Source organism: Anguilla anguilla, chromosome 1 (assembly GCF_013347855.1).
Source record: "Anguilla anguilla isolate fAngAng1 chromosome 1, fAngAng1.pri, whole genome shotgun sequence".
Lineage (NCBI taxonomy): Eukaryota > Metazoa > Chordata > Actinopteri > Anguilliformes > Anguillidae > Anguilla > Anguilla anguilla.
In genome coordinates, this window is record NC_049201.1 from 32,218,228 (window position 1) to 32,237,688 (window position 19,461).

At 37.1% G+C, this 19,461-nt stretch overlaps 1 protein-coding gene across 3 annotated transcripts in view; it reads right to left on the reverse strand.

Annotated features, from left to right (window-relative positions):
* The window catches only part of LOC118233926 (atypical kinase COQ8A, mitochondrial-like), a 61,675-nt gene that overhangs the window by 28,773 nt on the left and 13,441 nt on the right, over window positions 1–19,461 (reverse strand). For all 3 annotated transcript variants that reach the window (XM_035430047.1, XM_035430069.1, XM_035430058.1), the window contains exons 4-6: window positions 17,379–17,445; window positions 13,797–13,871; window positions 10,337–10,462 (exon numbers count right to left, since the gene is read on the reverse strand). In XM_035430047.1, coding sequence (XP_035285938.1) covers window positions 10,337–10,462; window positions 13,797–13,871; window positions 17,379–17,445 — 268 coding nt within the window. The remainder of the gene's footprint in view (window positions 1–10,336; window positions 10,463–13,796; window positions 13,872–17,378; window positions 17,446–19,461) is intronic.

Sequence of the window (19,461 nt, forward strand, 5' to 3'; positions counted from 1 at the left end):
TCCAGGAGTGCCTCCAACTCCTTCACCAGTTCCTTTGTTGTTGTCTTGGGTTTCAGTTGAACCTTTCAGACTAAAGTTTGTAGTCAAAAAAGTAATTTGCCAGACTATTTAAAGAGACAGTCAACTTGGTGTATGTAAACTTTTGATCCCCTGGAATTCTGATATAGTGAGCCATACACAAGCCAAATCTTGCCAATCCTTGCCCATTTAGGGGGTACCCTATTTAAAGCTTAACTCCAGATGTGAACACTACAGAGACTTGAAAAATGGCTTAAATGAAGCAAGACATTTGTACAATTTACAATATTAACGCAGATTAGTTTATATTCACAATTTTGGAAGAAATAAAGTGCCACAAATGCAATTGTTTAGACAAAAAATCTAAAATAAATTTGCACTTTTTAAGTTTGCAATGAAATACTAAGAGATTCCATATATACAGGAGGTTAAACTATACATGTGCTAGATCAAGAACTTCTTGACCACAAGTTCATAAAATCTAAGGGTGGCTATGTAGAACTACTATAGATGTATGAAGCAAAAACTAAGCAGTGTACCCAGCGTCTCCAAATCTATCCAAAATGTCTAAATTATGCATTGCTGTAAATCACAACATATTCACGTATTTCACTACAAATCAACTGTTTTGACACAAGAAAATCACTGTTGCATAATTTTCAAATGGGAATTACAAGCTTTCAGTCAGTACAGTGGTCTAAAATAGCTAGGTGTCCAGAAACATATCCAAAATCTCTCCAAAATTGAATAAAATGTTTTTTGTCCATTATAAAGCATATAAATGAGCCCCTTATGAAGGTTTAAGATGAAACATTGCTATCAGATAAAAAAAATGCAAAAATATTGTCACACAATGCGGTACAGTACCTACATGTGTAATAATTAACTAATTGTGAAAGTGAACAAAACGTCTCTTTTATCCTCTGTTCTCTAGCTAGTTAATACATGTCGGTTGCTTAATTCACAATTACTTTCTATACCGACAAAAATCTACCTAGCACTTTCAGCAACAATGGCAGGCTTGGATAACTCGATGCAGCCAACCAAGCGTCAACAAGTTAGCCGAACCATTCCGATCATTTAAAATTGCTCTCTGTATCAGCCAACAACTTCAAATCAGAGTTTGCTACAGCACACAACTCCGTTTGCCTCTGTTGATGCACCCCTCGTTACAACAGAGGTTAGTACTGGCTACGAGCCGATACTTATTCACAGAAGTTGTATTTAAAATGAGTTCAAATGCAGCCATTTTAACACCTATTTCTCGCCTCCTTTTCGTTCTTGGAAGATTTTAGTCACATTTATTAGTGAAATGAAAACTAAAAAAGTTTATTTCGACTCGACTAACACTACTATCCTCTGGCTATGAGTTGGTCTCTAAAATAACACATTAAACTCCAAATTAGAGCTAAATTAAATGTTTTTAGTTATATGTTGTATGGTTAAAATAAGCTGAAATTCAGCTATTATAACATATTTCTCACACCATTTTCATTCTTAGAAGGATTTTCGTAACGTTTATTAGTGAGAAGAGAAAACAAAAAAATAATTGTGAACTTGGCCCGTCTTGTCCATATTTCAGTGGTCTCGTCTGCCATGCTGGGATATTTGTGTTGTCAAGTTCATACAAGTTACCAACCGATGCATCCTCGGTAAAATGGGCGTGTCAAGAACACTTCCGGGAATTTTAACAGTTGTTGGCGAAATGCGAACTTGTGTATTGGGACAGTACTTGGGCCGCAAAAGAGGATGTTTCACAAGGACACAAGAACACAAGTACAGACAAAAATTCAAATTGAGAAAGGCCCATAGTCTTGTCTGATCAGTCTAAAGATGTCCTGTTTCCTGTTTGGAGTGTTTTACTGCAGTTTTTGTGGGCTCCACACTAGTTTCCACATGGGTTCAACAGATTAACCTACAGGGTCCAAGTTAAACTACGCGGTCGCTCCCTGCACTTGGAACTGTACTTCCCTCTAGGGTTTTCAACACACTTGTCCCTGGTTATGGTTATACACTTTGTTGTACGTCGCTCTGGATAAGATGAGAATTATAATATTTTAGCAAAGAAAAAAATCTATTTTTTGGCTTGTATACTTCAAATTACTGATGGTCACAGAATGGCATTACCACTTGTGGTCAAGAAGATATTTAGAATAGGGGAGAACAGGCAGAATTATATCAATTGAATTACTTAAGAAGTAATTACTGAGTGATTACTGAATCAAAAGCTGTAATATTTCATTACAAAGAGCGTACATTTGTCTGCTACAATAAGTCATAAAGTTTGAGGTGATCACGTGGTTCATGCACAATTTAAACAAACGTGAATGTAGTCCGAGGTTACTGAGAAATATGTGTGGTAAGGTGTAACAGAGGTGTGGTACAATTGTAACAATGGAAAATAACTGACCAAATTGTTGTCTGCAGTATTAACAGAACAAAACACTGTTGGTTTAAAAGAGCATGTTCTGCATGGACCAGCAACCAATTAGGAAGGTCGTGTTGTTTTTTTTATTTTTATTAACGAAAACGTACGTATGCAGGATTGGATGAGTTGCGGTTTTGTCAGGTTTTAACTTAACTTACACTTATTTTGTCTATGTAATCATGTTAATAGGGAAAAGTAAAGAAACCTTTTTCAGCCAATCTTTTTGTAGGCTTTATGTCATTTCTTGGCCAGTTACTAATCATGTATGAAGTGGAAACCTGTGTATGTTCTGTTTACACTTCATATGTAGATGTTACAACCAAGCCATGTTGGGATAGATGTGTTTCATTGCATAGCAATGTGTATGAGTACGCAATACAAGTCAAATCTATGCTGATTCGGAACCAGGCGATAACTGATCGAAATAAGTGTATCTTGTGAGATTCATCTGATTAGTATACCCTTATCCTCGTCTTCCATTACAGTTGTAAATGGTGGAAATTGGCAGAACGCCTTGCACAATGCGTACAGCTCTTAAAGGGAATGAAAAGAGGTCATTTCATATATTAATCATAATCCAGCCATAGTTTTGACCTATGCCACGCACTCTGAGCTGTGCACTCCTCACCTCTGGTCACAAAAATACCAAAATTCACTAGCCACACCCAGTGCACCCATACACCGTACCCATGCACCATGCAACAATGATTCTGGAAAATAGAGCCCTGTGTATTTCTTCGCATACAGTGTTTGAAAAATAATAGCTGGTGGACAACAGGGAATTGATAAACATAGATTGTTATTAACTGGCTATACTGTAACTGACATGCTCAAGCACATATCTCCAGAGGGTGAACTGCGTGACCTCGTGCCGACGTGGATGGTCTTTCCCTGCTGACCATGTGACCACATGGGTTGTCTTACCCAATCACAGTCATATGAAAGATGACAGCTGCATGCAACCAATTACAATTCAGTATGTTGACACATGAATAATACACACGTTTGTACACAACACTGTGTTTGGATGTGGTTCAATTTCACCTGAGTTCGCCTCCTTATCAAATATATTCCCACCTAGGGGCAGAGTAAACTCATCCTGGAGGGCCAGAAAGCTGCTATTTTTTAAATCGGCCAAGGGCCAAATAAGATTGACATCTATAAGAAACTCTTCAGCAGCATTTATTCAGCAACGCTGTTGAACAATCTAGTACCTCAGAGCAGGGTTTCCAAAGTTACCTGTGCCAAAAATTCAAGGGCTTTCCAAAACATTTCAAGGTTCAATTATCCCAATTCAAAAGAGTCTATATGAACAATATTATGATCACTATGTAGACCAGTGGTGTCAAACTCGTTGCCATGGAGGGCTGTGTGTATGCAGGTTTTCATTCCAGCCTCAGATCTTGATTATATAATTAGTTAAATTATTTGCTGAATTAGGGATGCAGGTTTGTGCACAATGGTGACCCGACGTCTATGGTGACCCGCATTGTCTAAATAAAAATTTTCTTATATTCTGTTCTTCAATGCAGTTAAACGCATATGGCTGAATGAGTAATTGGACTCAATTAAGGCAGCATTAATTGGTTGGAATGAAAACCTGCATACACACGGCCCTCCATGGCAACGAGTTTGACACCACTGATGTAGACCATATAGACGGTTATTGAATGTTCTATTTAAGCTTACTAATCATCTTTCCTCTTTTTAAATGTTTTAAAATTTTTATTAAGCATGCAAGCTGCAGAGGCCATGTGAAATCCTTCAGGGAAAAACATTGCTACTGATTTACATTAGCAGCTGATAAGACAGTAGTAAGGCCTTGCAGACAAAAGCACATGATATGATCACATGGAAGCTGAATGACCACGCTGCTGATTGGCTAACTTAACACCCAAAAGAAATGGAAGCATTTAATGTTTCTATTGAAAATATCAGTTGGCTTACTGCGCTATTTGATTTCCCTATTTGATTGCAGCACAGGTGCACTTCTAATCGAGTTTGCTGGTTAACTTCTACTGCGTTGCACGCTTACCTGGCTCCTAGTGCGAATAATGTGGTTAATATGGTTTACGTTGTGTGCTGTTGTGCATCATCGACAAGTTGAGTTGTTGTGTTTATTGCAGTGATGAACGGTTTTGGTGGTATTTAAATGTTGAGAATTTAAATGAAATGTTTCTTGATTGTTGTTGTCAGACAGCCTGGTGATTGTTATGTTTTGTTTGGCGAGTGGACGAGCTGTTACTGTTGCACAATGATTGACATCAATGTGATGGAGGGTTTGTTGCATGATGTACATTGGACTGGAAAGTCATTTCTACTTCTTTGTGGGTACGGATTTATGTGTTATATGTGTAGCGTGTTCATGCAATAACCATACAGTTCTGGTGCCCAAAGCTTGTTTTCACATATGAATATTGATACACCCACTTCTGCCTTGGTACTGCCACCTTGTGAACTAGTTGAATGATGTCATCTTAATACTGTGAGAACCTGTTGCAATTATTCACTACATAACTAATAATGTTTACATACTTCTGACATCTTTATTGCATACACACTCTATTGTCAATTCATCCATCCATTATCTATACCCGATTATCCTGGTCAGGGTCACAGGGGCTGCTGGAGCCTATCCCAGCATGCATTGGGCGTGAGGCAGGAATACACCCTGGACAGGTCGCCAGTATATCGCAGGCTACACACTCACACCATTCACTCACACACACGGGCAATTCAGAGTCTCCAATTAGCCTACCTGCATGTCTTTGGAGTACCCAGAGGAAACTCACACGGACATGCAAAGAACAGCATGACTGTTGTTTATTTTATTGTATTATTCACTGTATCCATTTCTGTACATTTCAGAAACCCTAACCCTAACACATATAAATGTATCTTTTGAAAGTCACTAAGGAGTAGGCTAATCTTTCCAACCAATGAACTAGGCCAGCTTTTGTACAACCAGCCTAGTGGCACACAGCAATATTCTACAAAAGGCAATGGTTCCACTGTGTACATTGTTTGAATGAAGGTAAAAATCTAAAAATTTAAAAAAATTTTAAAAAGCAAAAAAGAATATTGTAGTAATATAAATAAATAAAATTAAATAGCTGCCAGAGGTACATGTAACAAAGTGAAAAGGGAAGGATTACATTATCACATTCCATCCTCCACCTCATGGCTAAGGCCTGGCAATCTTGGTCTAGGCTATTTGTTTTTGACATTCATGGGCACCATCCACCAAGTTGCTCAGGGAAAGACCAGTGTCAGCTTTGAGCTGATCCAGCCATATAACTCTAGGGCTTCCAAGCCTGCACTTGCCTTCTACCTTTCCATCACATCCCATTATACAGTGAGCTCCATAACATTTGGAATGGTGGCAAATTTTTCTTCATTTGGCTCTGTACCGCACATATTTTATATTTGTAATCAAACAATTCAAATGTAGTTAAGATTCTCAGATTTTATTAAAGGGAATTATTATACAGTCCCATGAAAAAGTATTTGCCCCCTTCCTGATTTACTCTATTATTGCATATTCGTCACATGGAATGGTTTCAGATCTTTAAACAAAATGCAATATTAGACAAAGGGAACCTGAATAAACACAAAACACATTTTTTAAATTAACCTTTCATTTATTGAATGAAAAAGGTTATCAAAAACCTTTATCACCCACAGGAAAAAGAAACTGCCCCCTTAGTTAATCAGTAAACTATTTAATCAAATTTGTCATACTTTAAATACACTTATTTTATCTATGTAGTCACGTCAATAGGGAAAAGTAAAGAAAACTTCTTCAGCCAATCTTTCAGTAGGCTTTATGTCACTTGTTGGCCAGTTACTAAAGCCGCGTTTCTACCGCAGGAACTTTACCCCGGAACTAGGAACCTTTTGAGGAACTCAGTGCGTTTCCACCGCAGGAACTAGGGTCTAAATTTAGTTCCTGGGGCTTTATTTTACCCCCCAAAAAGTTCCTGCTCGGGGGGTAGTACTTTCCGAAAGTACCGGAACCTTTTGGGTGGAGCTTGCAGCGCTGAACATTTCTGATTGGTCGAGTACTCGCAGCATTGTTTTGTGTTTGTTTTCAGCCGCCATGTTTGAAAATATGCAGCCGCAAACCAATTTATTTTCATAATAACTTCAAATCAAACTTGTATGTTATGCGGCGCAGTAGCCTAGTTTTGTTTATAGCCTGCCAACGTTTTGGAATTATAACGTGTGCTCTTCTGTTCTTTTCTTGCTTTAGTATTCGTTTTATAAAATGCTAAGCATTCGTGCTGGGACAGCATATTACGTAAGCTACCAAAACATTCAAACAGATTAATTTGGTTGCTGAATATTTTCTTCCGGATTTTCTTTGTTAGCCCGTTGTAATTGACTCAAAACGTTTGATACAGTTATGTGAGGTATGCGGTAGTTCTGCGTAATTCACATTGGTGATACAGTAAAAGCAAACTGGAAATCACCTTCCGCACTTTTTGTCAGGGTAAAATAACAGGTTAATTCTAGTAATCGTCCCGTTAGCTTTTTCAGACTGCCGTAATTTTACTCTGCAATTCTTCAATTCCACAAAAAGACCAGGAAGACTATGGACTAATTTATGGTGCATGGTTCGCATCTGGAGGGCACACTTCGCTGCTCGGCTAGCAGTAACTTCGAAGGAAGGCAAACGGTGGCTGTACCACTACTAATTTAAATTTTCACGCAAGTCCGAGTTTTCATTCTATTCTTGTCATTTTGCCATTTGCGATATGGAATTGACGATGAGAAAGTAATCAAACAGCAAATTGTTTACAACGTGTGCATGTTTTATGCTGTTGTTGCCAGTTATATTGGAAATGTGAATGCATTCGGTCGCTTCGGATGTCAAGACATGAAAGCGAATGTTCGCATAAAAACATAATGAATGTGTTTGAGAGGATATATAAAACAGTTACAATCTGACTATTGGCCTGTTATATCCTATTTGTTGCATAACAACGGTCCAAGTTCAACTACCAACGACAGTTTTGCTTGACAACGGTAAAATAAGCCCAAACGGCTGCAGAAGAATATTTCAATTCCAGGTGATTAAATCGATTAAAAAAAAAAAAATACAAAAGTAACCATATATAATCATTGTTGGTAACCCGTTGTATATAAGTGGAATAAACCCCTCTGGGCTGTCCCGGTTATTAGAAAATAATGTTGGCTACTTCGGTGGTAGTATGGGGTTACAGAAGAAATCATAGGACAGATGGACCGACGACAACGTCGTTTTTTCATACGTCAGTGGGCTAATTTGCCTAATCTTCGCGGAACTTTAGACCGCGGTGGAAACGCAGACAACCATGGGCTGAAGGAACCTTTTAGTTCCTTGAAAAGTAGTTCCTGGGACTAAAAGTTCTGGGTAATTTTGGTGGAAACGCGGCTTAATTATGTATGAAGTGGAAACCTGTGTATGTCCTGTTTACACTTGATACATAGATGTTGCAACCATGCCGCATTGGGATAGACTTGTTTCATTGCTTAGCAATGTCTATGAGTAAGCAATACAAGTCAAATCTATGCTGATTTGGAACCTGGCGATAAATGATCAAAATAAGTGTATTTAAAACTTGATGAATCCACAACTCATCCAATCATGCTCAGGTCAGTTAAGCATTGTTGTGAATTAATGATGGACTCATGCATTAAAATTTTTCTTCTGTTTGAGCAACACAGAGTCATTTTACTGCAGTGAACTAGATCACTGTCATTGTGTTGCATTTTCCATGGTTTTATTTAGTATTATCTTTTTATTTTTATTAACTATTTCTATTAACTATTAACCATTTAATCAAATTTAATTGATAATTAGATTCCGCTGATTGAACACAGCCAGGGTTGATTACAGCTAGTCCTGTTGAATCTAACCCTCACTCAAATTGAACCATACCATCAAAGTGAAGTAGTCACCACAAAGTATCTATAAGCACACTATGTCACGGTCAAAGAAAAATTCTGGAAGAAATTTGAAATAAAGCTATTGGAAAAGCTTACAAAGCCATTTCTAAGTGAGAGCCATTATCCCCAAATAGAAAACACTGGGAACGGGTTTCCCAGGAGTGGTAAAAAGTTCTCCAAGGGTGCAGTGACAACTCATCCAGGAAGTCACATATGCCTCAGCTAAGGTCACTGTTCATGACTCCAAAATAAGAAAGAAAATGGGATTCATGGGAGAGTAGCAAGGTAGAAACCACTGCTAACCATGAGAAATGTTAACTTCCCACATTTGTAAAAAAGCACCTGGATGATACCCAAGCATTTTGGGATAATGTTCTATGGACAGATGAGTCAAAAGTGGACCTTTTTGGATGACATGGGTCCCATTATGTCTGGCATAAAGAAAATACAGCTTTTCACAGTAAGAACAACATCCCAATATATCAAACATGGTGGTGGTAGGCTGATGATGTGGGTATGCTTTCCTGCCTCGGACGACTGGACGACTTGCCATTATTGACGCAACCATAAATTCTGCTCCGTATCTGAAAATTCTTAAGGAGAATGTCTGGTTATCTATCCATAAGCTGTAGTTTACGTGTAATTGGATTATGCAGCAATACAATAATCCACAAAAAAGCAAGTCCACATCTGAATAGCTGAAAAGAAACAAATTTAAAAGTTCTGGAGTGGCCTAGTCAAAGTCCTGGCTTTGACTAACAATTAATCTGCATTAGAGCAGTTCTGCAAAGAACAACGGGCTAAAATTCCTCCACAGTGATGTGAAAGACTGACATCAAATAATAGGAAGTTTTTTGTTGCAGTTATTGCTGCTAAAGGCGGTGCAATGAGTAATTACTAACTAAGTTCCCTTTGTCTAATATTACATTTTGTCTAAAGATCTGAAATCATTCAGTGTGACAAATATGCAATAATAGAGGAAATCAGAAATGGGGCAAATACTTTTTCACGGCACTGACACATCCACACCAGTGTAGTGTTTCTGATCTGTCGGACAGCTGTTTGAGGGTTTTTGGCACCAATGGTGAGAATTATTTGGTCATGAACTCTACCTACCTACCAGGCCCTTTGCAATTACTGAGCCCACAAGTGCTCTCTTTCTTCTTAATGGTGTTCCAAATAGTTGATTTTGGTTAGCCTAAGGTTTGGCCTATATCTCTGACTGTTTCTATTATTTTTCTCAGGCTCATAATGGCTTCCTTGACTTTCGTTGGCACAGCTCTGATCCCGACTCCAAAGGCAATCAAGTCTTGAATCAAGACTAGATACTGAAAGCTCTGACTGCTGCACGAAGGAAGCAACTGAACACATCTGACTAAGCAGAAACACCTGTGAATCAATTTGTACCAAACATTATGGTGCCCTGAAATGTATTAAAAAGTGCTGTAATTTCTTCATGGTGAAACCAAAATGTATAAAAATACCCTTTAATAAAGGCACAGAATGTGCTCTTTAACCACGTTTGATTACAAATTGAGAAGTACAGAGCCAAATAGAGGAAAAAAAGTGTTTGTCCCAAACATTATGGAGACAATATGCCAATTATGTAGACAATAAACAATGACATTTTATTGATCTTTTGCAAGCGCAGCCGGTAGCATTTCACATGGCCTCTGAAGTTTAGATGTTTACTGCTGCATCAGGTATGATTAATGAAAACAAATAGATGAAAGAAAGCAGATGCATTGCATGGCAACAAAGTTTATCATTACGCTTAAAAAACAATTGATAGCTGTGAACAAGGTTCATGAGCCAGCCTTAGATAATTCATGATTACCAAAATCTATTAAAAGGAGTGCTTAGCGACCTCTATCAAGGAAAAGCCACTGTTGGAGGGAAGACTGCTCTGGGGTGTCGATTATTTTGGATGGTAGTAAATGCTACACAGATGTGTCTCACCTTGAATGCTAAGCATCTGGCCCAACTTCAGGGCTGCCCCGCGGACCTTGCACAGCGTCCGGACAATCCTCTCTGCATTTGCCTCGGACAGAAAGGGGCTGGAGTCCAGAATGGCCTTTTTTCCTCCTGAGAAGACAAACGGAAACATCAGACAAAAGGCTTCACATTAGTGCTGGATGAATAATGGCAAGCAAAAAGTGGAAATGCCATCTTTTTCTTGTCCTAGACTTTGTAACTGAAAAAATTAGGAATAATCATTAATCAAATTTAAGACTAAATCTCAACATTTTTGATAAAGTGCTTGGATTGGATGATTACTAGATTTTCTTTGCTTGTTATTATTTACCTTTTCAATGGCAAGTGTTTTTTACTCATTTACTTTTTCATACCTCTTCTTTTTCCTTGCCCAATCATTAATTTCATTCCTTATGTTAATTATTTATGTATGCAAACAAGGTGTGCGACAAATAAAAGATTATTATGCAATATGATATCCAGGGATGTTCTGAAATAAAAAGTATGGAGTATGGAGTATGGAGCTGTTCAGTGACTGCTGGACCTTTTGTCCTCTGAATGTCATTACTGCTGGAGTCTGTTCACTCAGACAGCCAGTTTTTAAGAGTCGGTTTTTAAGAAGCCTTACTGTTCCTGATGAAGACGCCAGGTCATATCTTTAAATATATTTATTCAAATGTAAACTTAATTTGAAAATTACCTTCCATTATACAGTTGCATTATCAACTGCAGAGACAGTATGTATATCAACGGAAATTATGTTGCAAGGATGAGGCAGGCACTCCAAATTGAGCATAAGAAAAAAAAATTCATACAAAATGTGAGATACAGGACCATTAACCCCTTTGTGCACATGCCAAATCTGGCCAATCCTTGCCCATTTAGGGGGTACCCTATTTATAACTCCAGATGTGACCATCACAGAGACTTGAAACATGGCTTAAATGAAGCGATACATTTGCACCATTTACAATACTAACTTAGATTGGTTTATATGAATCATTCAGGAAGAAATAAAACGCTACAAACGCAATTGTTCAGGCAAAAAAGCAAAAATGAGTTTGCAATGAAAATACTGAGGGATCCCATGTATACAGCAGGTTAAACTATACATTTCCTGGATCAAAAACTCCTTGATCACAAGTTCATAAAATCTAAGGGTGGGTATGTAGAACTACTAAAGATCTATGAAACAAAAACTAAGCAGTGTACCCAGCGTCTTCAAATCTATCCAAAATGTCAAAATTACGCATTGCTTTAAATCATAACATATTCACGTATTTCAATACAAATCACCTTTTTTGGCTCAAGAAACTCACTGTTGCATCATTTTCAAGTGGGAATTACAAGCTTTCCATCAGTGCAATGGTCTAGAAATATCTAGGGGTCCAGAAACATATCCAAAATCTCTCCAAAAATGAATAAAATGTTTTTGTCCATTATAAAGCATATAAATGAGCCCCTTTATGAAGATTTAAGATGAAACAATAATATCAGATAAAAAAATAATGCAAAAACATTGTCACACAATGCGGTACAGTACCTAAATGTGTAATAATTAACTCTCGTATGTATTTCTGTACTCTACCATATGTAATGTTTTTTGTATGGGGATAGGACGACATGAAAACAATATTCAACCATCCACCACATTTTGGCGATATTCCGACTCTCAAGTCATATCCGGTGCATGGAACACAAAAACTACTAAGCTACCAATGAACACTTACATTACAGTGTGAAATAGCCTCATTATTTACCACTAACCTATTTAATTTCAAAAATAACATATATAACCGAAATATTTTGAGCAGTAATACTTACATAGCAATGATGAAATGTTATCTGTGTTCAGTAGATAGAGACAGAGACAGTATATCAACATTGTAGCTCTCTCCTCTTCTGTTTTACTCCAGAAAACGATGTCAGCTAGGTCTATCAGGAAAGATATGGCTTAGCTATGCTCAGAAGTACTCAATAATAATAATATTTTCCAAGAAATTACGAAAATCATTGACAACGTTTCATCAGGTGCAGTGTCTTTTACTGCTACCACAGAGTGAATGTGTAAGTGAATGCGATGAGAAAACTTTCAGTTACGCTGACCTATAAAACGCTATTCCAAAAGCAAAATTAGACATGTTATACATTGTTAGAAAGCTTATACTGTCACCAACTGAACAAATGAATTGTCAATCAAGCCAGACTGTACTAAAATGGGTGACAATATCGTAAACAACACGTGTGGTATTACACACAGCTATTTTGGAAGTACAGGCATCACAAATGCACGTATATTTCACAAACAGACTGTCCAAAACAATATATGACCACTCGGTCTCAAAAGGGACATCTCTACACGTAAAACTAATGGTAAGGTAGTATATTTATTCAATATTTAGTCCCAGATATTGACTGTAGAATGATATGGTATAATTTTTGAAAACCTTTTCTTGTTTATTTCGTTATTCAGTGAGCAGCTGCTGTATTGGCATATCTCAGGGCTGTTGGGCAATCTTATTGCTATGACGAAATACAATTTTTGAGTGGTGAAAGAATATTTTTATGAATGCCCAAAAAGACAATATTGTCCATTATGGCATGGGTGGGGGGTGTAGTTGCAGATGAGACAGCAGGAAGGGGGTGATTGTTAAATGAACGACCAGAGCGACAATGGTGGCGCTGCGAAACTCCGTATTCGGCATAGTTGTTGTGTACTGTCTAGTAATGAAACTAAAACAAACCGTTTCTGTTTTCAACGCATACTTTGGTTGCAGGAGCAATGAATGTCTGAGTAGAATAATATAGGCACGCTGGCGTGCCTACCATTAGAGGGTTTGCGCTAAGTGGTTAATAGTTTAGTAATCACTACTACTTAAAACAAAGCTGTGAAATTTTCCTTGACAAAGGTGTTTCTTACAATAAGTTAGTCGTGTATTAAACATTTACTCCATTGGTTCTCAAAAGCATATCCGTAGAGCACATACAACCACTATGCAACAAACTACAGATAAGATGTTGCCCCAATTATTAATCAACCTGTTAAAATCATTCTTATATTTCTTTCCATTCTTAAAATCATTCTTATATTGTTTGTAAATTCATAATTAATATCTTAATCACACAATCATTTTCAATCACACACAAGCTCAGTGGACTGCAGTGTGAAAAGAAGTGGTGGCTGGCTGAAGGGATTTGCAGGATGTTCTTAAAGCCTCCCAGACTAATAGAGGGCACTACCACACTTTAATGGGATGGGTCAACAATTACAGCCAATGTTACTTTTCAGGGAACTGAAGAAAATTCAGAAAAAAAAGTTGCTTATAAATTAACCGCAATTTGCATACACTTTGAGGTTAAAAGACAACAAAGTTTAATACAGTGACAGCTGAAAGCTGTTTCTTTACTGTTGGTTGTCATCAGCTATGTCAACAATTCCACTTACCATTTCGCTCCTCAGACCTCAGAGATTTTTTGACCACTTCTGCCAATGCCCCAATGCCGAGACCTACTGCCAGACCTGCAGGGGGACAACACCAAGCCTCATCCAGTCATTTTATTTAAGTACAGTATTCAAATAAAACATCTGGCATGGTTTGGATTTTCAGCTTTTTTTCTTTTCCAGCTTTCATTTTTAATTTTCAATCCAATTTTCTCATGGAGTAAGAAACTTTTCTTTCTTGCTGTTTCTTTTAGTTTAATAAAGGAAACCAGACACTGCCTTGCCTCAATACTTCTGGTATGCATATTAAAACTGTTCTCTGAAGACCAGTCTTCACTTATGACAAGTGAAAATCTCTACTTTCTATTCTCCAAATGGGAGAAATATAAGTATAAAAAACAGGCAAGTAAACAAAAGTCCATATGAAACCTACTGCATCACATACATAGAATGGGGTGTGGCTGAAATTAATCAAGCAACTGCTTCAACAAACTTCTTTGATCTTCCTGCTGGTTTAAGTAATGACAAGAAACACAACATACACATGAAGCAGTTTGAATGACAAATGATCAACATTTCCAAGAGCAAACCCTTGAAAGTTAACACAGCACTGTTATAATGTGGCGCCCCCAAAAAGTATGGCCATTCAGAGACATAGAAAATGAACTCAGCTTGTGATCACAAAATTATTCCTCAATAGATTATTACACTGTTGAGTATTAGTTTCCTGTTTCCAGTAGCTCTGCATTGTCCCTTTAGGTTCAAGAGAAATTGGGATGGCAGATATGTCAGCAGACAGAATTCACAAGCAACTTCACACATCTACACAATAAAACCCCAAAATGACATCATCACAAAAGCTCCAGGCTCACAAAGAACATCTGTGGGCCTGCAGTCTTCCCATTGGACATTTAGCTACATCATCCAATAAAAACATTGGATACACATGCAAAATTGACATATGTAGAAGTATACATGTTTAAAAAAATAAAATAAAATTGCAGCCCCCAAGGCTAGTTCATTAGAAACTCACTATTGCATTTGCAAGTGCATAATCTCTGTGGGAAACTCATTCATGTTTCAGAAATCCATTCTGTATCTCAACACGCGTCAAAGTTGAAATGGTTATCTACCTTCTTTAAAAGAAATAGCAAATAACAACATTAAGGAACGTCCCTTTTTTGCAAAGGTACATTGTATTGTTTGGATCCTTCAGGATAAAATACACCCACATTTTAGTTTTGCTTTCGGCATTTTGGCCCAAGTTTAACATTAACTAGCTTGCTAACGAGTGGGCAGAGCGGGTGTATAGCATTAGTACAGACAGCACCAAAAATAAGCACAGAAATCTGTGTTAAGATTCAGTCCACTAGATAAAGAAGCTGGTTGTATGGGAATTTCACCATTCACGGCCATTAGTAAGTGTTTATAACTTTATTTCCTTATGAAATACAGATATTCCAATTATATTACAACGTTCAATGCATTTGTTTAAGAAAATTCGCGAAGGGGAAGCCATAGGCTATGGACTTCTTCACAGCAGGTTTATTGATTTTCTAAAAGTGAGAAATTGACCGCGTTTCTACTGTTTACCCTTTGACTAGGCTACTGTAGCCACCCTGCAAACACCACATTTCTAAATGAATGTTAGCTAGCTCTATAGATCCTCTACTGACGTCCAAACAATTACTACGTCTGTCGTGTACACAATACCCCATTAAAACACTTCAATGTAAAATATAACAAACACATTATTTGTCATCCATGGTAAAGGATAAATGACTAAATCCATACCTTTGTGTTTCTTTCAGCGAGAATGTATGTGTTTGCATGTATTTATGTGTATGCATGTCTCTCTCACAGCCTATATGTTTTACTTTTATCACTTACTCATAACACAGTACGAAAGTACACAAATAAATGATATCTGAAGAAAAACATGTTTTCGACATACAAAAATTCTAAGTTACTCACACATGCAAAGGACTGTCAAAGTCATTAATTCAAACTTGCAAAATCTATGCCTTTTTTGCATAGAGAGTGAGTGGAAGCTTAGCACATGCTTTATTGGAGCTTTGTTTGATTATCTGCAAATGCTTTGCATAAAAGACACTGCAGTAGTGATAAAGAGCATTATATTATTGTAAATCTGATGTTTACTGCTGACACGCAGTCTGAATGTAGGTCTGAGCACACAGCAATGTAAAACCAAGTGGTCTGATTGTTGATAAGTGAATACAGTTAGTGTGATAAATAATTATGAATACATTTTGTGCATAGAAGCTCTTCAAAAGGACAGCATTTGACTGAAATACAGAGCTTAGTCAAAAAGAGAGAATGGGTAAATAAAGAATTTTCTTTTTGTGGCAATCCAGAGGGGACAACCCTCGATGGAATTAACATCTGGAAGTGGAATACGGCTGGGAAAAATGACATCCACAATATTCCAATTTGGAGAGGTTTATAGGGGATTTGGGCCCACCTTTGGGAAAACGCATGTCAAATTTTACTGCTCTGTTCTATCCACTCCAAACTTTTTCTGGGTGTTGTATACATCCTGGTTTAAGATTAAAAAAAGAAATCTAGTTTTGTCCAGTATCAGAAGTACACTATCACTTAGTTGTTTTTCAGAATAAATATGTCCTGTATGTCTATGGAGTAAGCCAAATAAAGTCTTATTCATGAACATAGTTTTCTTTATAACTAACTACTACTACTACTACTACTACTACTACTAATAATAATAATAATAATAATAATAATAATAATAATAAATGCTTTTTTTGTTCTCATACACCCAAAACACTGGATGCAGACAATTGTTCACACATATAGTGTAGTCATTTAAAAACATTTTAGATGTAGCACAGCTGAATTGCTGATTATTTCCACTACAACTGATTGCCATTTGATGTCTCACAGAGTTTCAATGACCGCATTCTCTTCAGATAGAAAGATGAAAAAACACAGGGCCAAGTTACTTTAAATAATTTAGGAAACATTGGGTAGCACTGCAATGGAATACAGCTTATTTAATTTGTGTGATCTAAAATAGCCAAAACTGTTTCTTGTAAATTGGCCCAATTTTGATATCAGTACTTTTAAAGGCAGGCCTAGATTTAGTAAGTTTGAATTAAATACTTACAGACAGTGCTTTGAATGAATTGAGTAACTTGCCATTTTTGTACATTGAAAACATGTTTTTCTTCAGATTAAGACTCAATTCAGCCTTTTGTTTACTGATTATTACTAATCAAATGACAGCAGAACATTGAGCTCAAGAACAATGCTGATCACAGGTACCATAGAAATATAAAAGGCTGCACTGATCAATTACTAGAATAATATTATTGCAACAAGTGAAGGTTTAGAACTTTTTGTGCAGATGTTCAGATCTTTGTGAGTCACTTATCGTCTGAAAAAGGATAACAGACTGTAATACTAACTTTACTGTAAAACTCCCCATAAAGACCCAATAGACTCAGTTTACATATTTAATGTCACAACATGCTAACAATTACGTGAGGAAAAAGGATAAACCAGCACGTTGTTGACATAATTATGTTACTACGAAATGAATCTTACCTCCAAAATTCACCAGTCTCCCTATCCGTGTGACCGGAACTTTTCGCTCTCTTGCTCTTTCACTAAGCTTTAAAAAAGCAAGAGAACAGAAAGGGTGAAAAATGTATAATGGCATGTTCAGTTTGAACTGTACATTCAACTGTTTTTTTAGAAATGTATAATTGTACTGTGAGGATACAAACATCAATCTGATACTGTGTCAATCCAGGGTACCAGATCACGTTGATCATGCACCACAGTTACTTCAATAGCAGGACACTTTATATCCGAGTGATAAATATCACAGTTACTGATTAGTCAAAGATGATTTGGTATATGAACAGAACAGTCAGAAACAACAACAACAGTCAGAAACAACAGAAAACTATTCAAAGGGAAATATTTCACTAGACCACGGAATACACTTTGAAAGTTGTGGTTGGTTGGAAATTCCTCTTTGAATCAACACGATAGGAATTTCTACTGGACACATGCTTGGTTTGCCAGGTTATGGATATATATACATATATATATACACACACACATATACATATAGGCCTACATATTATCTATTGGGATGGCAGGTATGAGATACGCCTTGGCGGGGCAGCATGCCCCATACCTATAAAGCACAGAGAGTTTGGCACTTTTCAGGGTTCCCCACAGAAATAACAGCAACAGCCACAGACTCTCAGCCCTTAAAAACCTTAATTTCGGTACATTCTGACTCCATTTCAACAGAGATAATTCAATAACAATAACAACTTCACATGTCCACACAATACAGCCCCAAACTAAGGGGACATAAGGGCAAAATGGACATATCTTTTTACCCAAGAAAATTGCCAGACACTACAGCTAGTCACGTCATGGCTCAGCAGTAATGTCAAGGTCTACAGATCATGGAGCCACAGGTTCAAGCCCCACTTCAACTGAGTTTCTTATAAATGCTTATTTGTTCACTAATAATAATCTTAATACTGTAATATTTACATAGCAATGATGAAATCTTATCTGTTTTCAGTAGATAGAGACAGAGACATTCAATATTTAGTCCCAGATATTGACTGTAGAATGACATGGTATCATTTTTAAAAACTTTTTCTCGTTTATTTCGTTATTCACTGAGCAGCGTTTTCACCGCTGTATTGGCATATTTTAGGGCTATTGCCGGGTTTATCTTGTTGCTATGATGGATTTTTGAGTGGTGAAAGAATATTTTTATGAATGCCAAGGTAGACAATATTGTCCATTATGTCAGGGGTGGGGGGTGTAGTTGCAGATGAGACTGCAGGGAGGGGGTGAGTGTTAAATGAACCACCAGAGCGGCAATGGTGCCGCTGTAAAACTCCGTATTCGGTATAGTTGTCGTGTATCGTCTACTAAAGAAACTAAAACAACACGTTTCTGTTTTTACTTTGGTTGCAGTAGCACTGAATGTCTGAGTTCAGTAATCTCGGCACGCCAGCGTGCCGACCACTAGGGGCTTTGCGCTAAGAGGTTAACAACTCAAATAACATTAAAGTGAAATCTTAAATCAAAACACCTTTACAATAAAAAATGCCCTGTCTTGGGGAAAAAAAAAATACACAGAATACTGACAGCATCACCAATCATTTTTTAATATATTTTTTTCTGAGCAAGCCAGCTTAATCCCTTAGTGCACATGCCAAATCTAGCCAATCCTTGCCCATTTAGGGGGTACCCTATTTAAGGCTTTATAACTCCAGATGTGAGCATCACAGAGACTTGGCTTAAATGAAGCAAGACATTTGTACCATTTACAATACTAACTTAGATTAGTTTATATTCATAAGTTAGGAAGCAAAAAAGTGCCACAAAGGCAATTGTTCAGGTGTTCAGGTTTAGTTTGCAATAAAATACGGAGCAATCACATATATACAGCAGGTTAAACTATACATGTCCTGGATCAAAAACTCATTGACTCCTTTAGTAATCACTACTACTTAAAACAGAGTTGTGAAATTTTCCTTGACGAGGGTGTTTCTTATAATAACTTAATCATTTATTTATCCATTTATTTATCCAGTGGTTAAGGCCCACAGTTTAGTAAGGTAGTTGTATATCATACAATTTATAATTT